Here is a 7,777-nt window from a genome sequence, read left to right as displayed (position 1 = left end):
TTATAATGAGTAAAGCTTCCAATTTTATTTTACATTTTAATGAATTATTTGTGTTCTATATGTAAACTGTCTCAGCATGAAATCAATTTTCTGCCTTGATTCATTCCAAATCTGTGATTTCTATCACATTACTATTGTAATTAGAAACATTAATAGAGACGGCAACTTAAAAAGCATACTTTGCTTCTTGGCAATTTAGCATATTTCTCTGAGTGCATAAGACTTCAAGAACTTTCAGTCCACTAATAAATTTATTAACTCAAACTTAAAAGAAATGAAAAGTCTCTTTCTTTCTCTCTCCCCATGGCCAGTCTGCTAAAATAGATTATTCATGCTTATTTGATTCAGGTAGGCTTTTGCAAGCTTCCCTACTAGGCCTGGGAATGTGGTACATTGAGGCCTTTTCAGAGGCTTCTGACATAGACCAAGCTTTTATTGCATGGTGTTTTATTATAGCCAAATCCTAGTCTCCACCCAGTTTGTAGGCACTCTGCTTATTCTTTTGAATCAGGAAAGGTTATCACCTACCTTAATCCATGCAGCAGCATGGATTAAGGACACCAGTGTGCCCCAGGATTCTCAAAGAGGATCCTGGAAACTTCTGGGTTTTTCTTTTTTGCTGTCTTTACTAAATTCTGTTGGGCCTTAGGGGGATTTGCATCTGAAATGGGCAACCTGGTGTTTTCTCAATGAAGACATCAGATCAAAGTTCAGTTAGTCAAGGCCTTTCTAAAACATTAAGGGGCTTGGACTTACACAATAAAAGATGAGCTCTAGCAGAGATTGCAGTAAAAACATTCTGAACTATAATCCGGATAAAGAATAGATTATAGGCCAAAGAACAGACCTTGTTTAAATTGCTTTAGACTAATAACTTTACATTTTAAAAGTTTGCACCATAGTTTTAAGAAACATTTTAATATTATATATTTTATTTATCAATAGTTTCATGGTAAATAGATAAATTATGTTTTGGGAACAAGAATTCTGTACACATTGGTTTGAAAAGATTAGATTGAAGCAAATTGATAGCATCCCTTTCATTAATGAAAGTAAGTAGTACCTTATGGAGGGATGAACAGTCATTTCATTTAAAAAATAAATGTCGAACCTACAGACTCTGAATCTGAAAAAAGTGTTTCTATTAGACTTAAAAAGTTTTATTTCTTATTACTGTATAATTTCATGTTTGTAGGCATTTAGTTTAAGAATATGAACCCTTGAAGTCTTAAATGCAAATATCTAGTGTCAAGCAAATATGTCTTTCTTATCTAAATTAAAAAGTTGTCACTTTAGATAAGTATCTACTATGTATAGTTCTTCAATTTCTGTAGTGATTATCTAGTTTTGTTGAATATTCTGAAACTTATATGTTTCAGGACAGTGGAAATTATGTAAGAGTAGATCTGGAATCTTTTATTAGAAAGTATTGCCAAGTGGAATTTGTTAATAATTCAATTTTGGATAGTGGTGTATATATATATTTTCAATGTGTTGAATGAAAGAAATTAGCTCAAAGTCCGTTCAAAGCAACCTAATAATAATGTTATGTTAGTAGACTTTGCTATCCCATATAAATAAATTCAGTGTCATATAAATTAGAGTTTCTTATAAGAAAGAAAATTTGTTGGAGAAATTGTTAGTAGAGAACCCAAAAGAGGAATTATCAATGAACCAATGATTATGCCAGGTTCTGATTGATCTAATGTAGGTCATATACATTCTTCAACTTTATCATGCCTTGTTCCTGTGTGGAGTATTGTAGTACATTTTATCCTATAAGCTTAATTTAAATTTGTAAGAAATGTTTAATATACCTGTATATTGTCTTATGTGAGAATTCAGTTTTAAAATGATACTCAGGTTAATATATTTAAATAGCTAGCTTCTTTTGGACCTCTTACCAGTGAATGAATTGGGTTTAAGTTTTCATTTAGTTCTTGGCAACTGCATATTTAATTTGTCATTAAAACCTATAATCTTAAATATTAATTGAGAATTATGTATATTAAGTTTTAAACTTAGGAAGGTATACAGTATAATGAAAAAAAACCAAAGAGGTTTTTAAATTCTTATCAAATTTAGGGAACCACTAGAAGTGAAGAAATGTGAAAGATGAAAAGGTTGATTTGTAACTATAAATGGTTTAAAATAATAAAGGTTGCTGTATGCTTCTTTGAAATTTACTTAGTGCATGTATATCAGTTCTTCCTTATTAACTTAAAATTCATAAGTATGTCATTGTTTTGCTGGATGTAGGACAAATAAATTATAGCTTAAAAATAATTGTTTAACAGCCACTATGGGTTTTATTTTAGCAGATTGGACCAGTATCATCACGATTTGGTCACTATTATGATGCATCAAAAAGAATACCACAAGAACTAATTGAGGCTTCAAACTGGCATGGATTTTTTCTTCCAGAGAAAATATCTTCAACTCTCAAAGTAGAACCCTGGTAAGTTAATGACCTATTTAATAACAAAGTCTAATTTCAAATATTAGTAGAATGCACTTTTACCACATTTTTGAAAGAATACACATCTAAGGGTAAATATAATAATAAATACTAGTTTTCTATATAATTTGTAACTTCAAGTCTGTATATTTTTCATAGTATTTCATTACTGTGACTTTCTTTTTTCTTTGGTCCTATAACTGCTGGAACCACTATTTCTCTAATTTGCAACTTGAAAAGTCAGGACAACAAATTTATAATAAGTGCTGGTTTTCAAGAAAATGTAGAACAGTTCTAAACCAGAGTTTTTCAGCTTTAAATGCAAATAGACACCTAATAAATATGTATTGATAATAATAGCAATGAAAATGATACAAATTAGTATCGTTTGCCTAATTTAATTTTTTGGCATATACTTTTTCAGAGAGTAAGCAAGTATGTACTTTACAATATTTTATTTATGAAGGCTTTCTATTTCTGGCTCTGCTGTAAATAAGACAATCCGTATAATTTTAAGTGACTTAGAATTTAGAGTTTTGGTTTTAAGTATCAAAACAACCCAACATGTTTATACTGCCAGTATGTTATTAAGACAAAACTCTGAAAATTACAGGACTTGACATTGAATAATATATGTTATAAAGTGTTAAGAATATTTAATTTCAATTTTTATTGCAGTAAATTATGGAACAGATTGTCATTTATATTTTCTTAAGCACTTGTAAAACCATTTTCAAAAGTAGATGAACTATTAAATGAAGATTTAATAGCAAGGCATTGTGAACCAAAATGACTTAAAATTTATAGTCTCTGTTCTAAAAATAATACCTGAGAATTTAGTAGAGACTATTGTACTCATTCTTATTAAATATTTCCAAAAAATATTCACTTTATTATGGAGTTCTCCAATCTATGGATAAAGACTTAGCAAAAGTGGTGCTTTGATGTTGTTTTAGCATTTATAACTACCATTAATGTATTACTGCTATGTGTCAGCCACTCTGTTAGGCACCTTACATTTGTTATCTTCTGTAATCCTTATATTAACCCTATACAGGGTTATGTAGTATTAATATGGAGAAGTATGTAGTCCCATTTTCTAGAAGATACTGAAATTCACAGAATTGATTTATCTGAGTTTAATTATTAAGTGATAGAACAAAGCTTAATCTGTCAGATTTATCTTTCTTTTTTGCTTCACTGCTTCAGAAGATTTTGGTGTCTTTCACCTTTACCTTCCTATGTCATGCAGTAATGAGCACTGATAAAGGAATTTTTAAAATCTGGATTCTGATATTGAATTCATCCTACCCTTAACCTTGGGCAGATCACCTAAAATCAGTGAAAATTAATATCTTCATGTGAAAAATTGGAAGTGGGGAGAAGAGGAAATACCACCTGCCTTACTACCTCACTAATTTTTTGTTAAGTTTGAATGATTATATTGATTTTCTATTTCCCAGTTTTGCCACACATTGAGTCAAACATGCATTTACGTACAAGCTTGCGAAATAGGTCAGGATAATTTTCCCTTAATTTCTCAAATAGTAGTAAAGAGTGGAACCCAGGTTCCAAGTAAATTCTCCCTGATTCAAATATCTGTATTAGCAACATTGCTATACTGTCTCCATTAACAGAGTGCTTAGGAAAATAAATGTAAAATGTATATTATGTTTGATGTATTTAAATGAAAAATAATATGGTGTTACTTTTGTGATTTAAAAAAATATATTTTAAGGACAATACTTTTTTTATACCAGCAAGTACAGTGTTATTCTTCATTTACTCAACAGCTGGGGTAAGGAGGGGATTAGCATGTGTCAAATATCTTTTCCAAGTCAGGTGCTCTCCCAGACATTTGACTATGGGATAACTCATTAAATTTTGCCAATAACCCTCCAAAAGAATATTAACCCCATTTTATAAGGAATTTCGGGTTACAGTTGCTAAGTAACTCTCCTACTGTTGCAGGCTGTCAGTGACTGAGCTAACACCGAAACTCAAGTTTCTAAAACCTCTGCTCTTTTTTTTTTTGTACCATGCTGCCTCCATTTACTGAGGCAGTAAATGTACACCCACCAACCTAGGTGCCAAAAAAATTACTCCTTAATCAGCTGTAAGGATATAATCCTATAGTCATTAAAATACGTATTTTCTGAGTGTTTTGTAAGAACTAGCAGTTTTGCACAGAATAGGAAAATTTATAGATTTTAATTATCAAGGCAGTATTTCATTTCATAGAGTTAACTGATAATTCATTTATTTCATATTAAACTTAAATGCTTAATTAAATGTAATTAAACTTTAAACATGTAATTAAATTAATTTTCAAAATGGGTACTTTACCATGTGAGATTTATTTTAATTTATGAAAAGCATGTGCTTATTTCACTAAAATGAACTTTACTGGTTCATTTATAAAACAGTAAAGCTAAGCCTTACAGTTATCTATGCTTTTCCTATAATTAAGGCTAGAGGATATAGCTGTGTCCTACTGTCACATGTGAGGATATAATATATAATTTTGTAATTTCTGAAGGTGCTATTAAAACATGTAAAGATTTTTTACAATAGGAAAAACAGCAGATCATTTAAAATTTACAGTAACTAATTTTAAATGATTAGGTGGTTTGTCTGTAGAAAAAATTCATACATACAGTTTAAATTTTCAAATTAAAGCCAGAGTATAAAGACTTCAGATGTTTTACAATAATATTATCAAGATAGCTCTGTTTGGATATTTCACTATTATAAATCAGATAATCTGAGTCACAAAATAATAAGTTAGTTTTGAGAATAATTCTGGAGTCTAAGATTTTTTACTTTGACTTTGTTTTCAATTAAGCTTTGCTAATAGGTATGTCCAAGCATAGTTTGGTTTCCTTAGTAGAAAGACACTGCCATTTTTTAGTGTCGTCTTTCCTACTGATTAACAATTATATTAACATATTGCTTAACCTACCACTACCAACTGAATGTTTGTGTCCCCCCAGAATTCATATGTTGAAGCCCTAACCCCAACTGGATGATATTTGGAGATGGGACCTTTGGGAAGTAATTAGGTTTAGATTAGGTTGTGGGACCCTGGTGTGATAAGATTGGTATCTTTATAAAAGAGGGAGAGACACTGGAGCTCTCACTCTCTCCTGGAGCATGCACGAATGAAAGGCCATGTGAGCACACAGCAAGAAGGGTGCTATCTGCAACCTAAGGGAAGAGCCCTCACCAGCCACCAACTTTGCTGGCATGTTGATCTTGGACTTCAAGTCTCCAGAAGAATGAGAAAATAAATTCCTGTTTAAGCCACCCAATCTCTGATGTTTTGTTATGGCATCCTATCTTTGCCCATTTGTGATTCTATAACCAAACACCTGAGACTGGGTAATTTATAAAGACAGAAATTAAATATTGAACTGTCTATCCTCCAAATCTATGAGAAAATAAAAGTGCTGGCAGGTGTGGTTGTCTCGTGAGGCCTGCATTCTGCTTCCAAGATGGCACCTTTTTCCTGCATTCTCCAGAGGAGAGAAATGATGTGTTCTCACATGGCAGAATGTAAAAGGGCAAGCTAGCCAAAACACTATGTGAAGCCTTCTATATAAGGGCCTTAATCCCGTTCCTGAGAGAGGAGCCCTCGTGACATAATCACCTCTTAAAGGCCTCATCTCTGAATACCATCACACTGACAACACCTGAATTTTGTAGGGGACACTTTCAAACTATTGCACAGACTGATCTGACGATGTTAGGTCTTGAATATTGAGTTTGCATACAGTTGGTAGTCAATAGAATGAGTTTATTTTGATATGTTTCTTTGAATTTCAAGATTTTATTTTAACATATTTATCCTAACAATAACCAGTAGTTTCTTATATTGTCTGAGTGTTCTACTGATTAAATTTAATGAATTGAATTCTGTGAGAACCAGTTGTATTTCTGGGAGAATTTGTAAGTGAAAACGATGGAAAGAGGATGAAACTAACATTTCAGAAGTCATCCCATTTTTCTCATCCTGCCAAGTTTCTTTACCGGTTTAAATGGAACCTCAGTATAAGTCTTCTATAATGTTTTCCTAGACAAATTGTAATTGTGTTCCTCATACATTCCTACTTACTTTTGTTCATATTTCTATCAGGACACTTAACACATGACACTGTAATTATTTATCTTGTCTACATGCTTGTCTTTCCCCTCAGACATTGGAAATCCTTGAGGAAAGGGGTTTTACTTTCTTCATCTTTCTTTTCCTTATATCTAGAACACAGGTGTCCAGTGCATGGTTGATGAATTAATGGATCAATGCACAAAATATAGTAATTGTAAGGGATAATTGGAACAACAGCTGAGAAAGGAATGAGGCCAGTAGACCCAAGTTCAGGCAAACTGATTTATTGTCAGTCCTGCCAGCTACCTCCTGACAAAAGCAGAGGAGGCAGCCCTGCTTACAGACTACTGCAGGACTTTATAGGGAGAGGAATTGGGTCAGGGTGGGGGGGCTGAGTCAGGGATGCAGGTGTCTTGACTGCATCCTGGACATGTTTTTTGCCAGCTTTGTTATGCGAGGTTAACAGACATGTTAACCGCATCCTGTAACTGTCTGGACAAACAGTTACTGGAGGAGTCAGTGATGGGGGATTTGTCTTTTGCCCTGGGGTAGCTGTGTGGAGAGTGCAAGAGACTGTATTGTAAGGCCTGTGGGAGGGGAAGGGAATGGTCTGGTCGGGGTGACCCTAGCATTCCAGCCTTTTAACAGATGATAGGAAAGGGGGTGCCATTTTTCATCTGCTACTTCAAGCTGAAAGGGGGCAGTGGTCACGGGAAAGGCTGGAAGGTAGGGGTTGGTCCTGGTACTGGTTTTGAAATTGCTGGTATTTTGTAGTAGCATCATGTTCTGTATGGTTCCGTGGGTGAAAGCTCGAACACGGTTCTGTAAAAACTGGGTAAAGAGACGTAAGAGGCAGGGCCCAAAGATTAGAAGAAGGAGAATGGTTATGACGGGTCCTAGGAGTGGGAGTAACTAGGAGGCCTAAGAGCTGAGAGATGAAGGGGGCCAAGAGGGCCAGGCAGAGAGGTGTTTTTTTTTGTGGGGGGGAGGCAGGGGGTGCACTCAGTCTTTTAGTTTTTTGACTGCATCCTGAACCAGGCCTGACTGATTAAAAAAGAAGCAGCATTCCTCATCTAGGAAGATGTAGAGACCTCCATTTTTTGCAGTAAGTAAATCAAGGCCTTTGCCGTTTTGAAGGATAACTGCTGCTAGGGAGACTAGTTGGTTTTGGAGGTGGGTAATAGAGCTTGCTTTTTTTTTTTTTTTTTTTTTTT

At 33.8% G+C, this 7,777-nt stretch overlaps 1 protein-coding gene across 2 annotated transcripts in view; it reads left to right on the top strand.

Annotated features, from left to right (window-relative positions):
- ELP4 (elongator acetyltransferase complex subunit 4) overlaps nucleotides 1–7,777 on the top strand; it is a 277,473-nt gene that overhangs the window by 84,406 nt on the left and 185,290 nt on the right. The window contains exon 5 of one of the 2 annotated variants that reach the window (XM_017885757.1): nucleotides 2,319–2,458. In XM_017885757.1, coding sequence (XP_017741246.1) covers nucleotides 2,319–2,458 — 140 coding nt within the window. The remainder of the gene's footprint in view (nucleotides 1–2,318; nucleotides 2,459–7,777) is intronic. The other variant, XM_017885758.1, reaches the window with a different exon arrangement.

This window comes from Rhinopithecus bieti, unplaced genomic scaffold (assembly GCF_001698545.2).
Source record: "Rhinopithecus bieti isolate Rb0 unplaced genomic scaffold, ASM169854v2 scaffold_13558, whole genome shotgun sequence".
Classification (NCBI taxonomy): Eukaryota; Metazoa; Chordata; class Mammalia; order Primates; family Cercopithecidae; genus Rhinopithecus; species Rhinopithecus bieti.
This window is presented reverse-complemented; position numbering and strand designations above follow the sequence as displayed.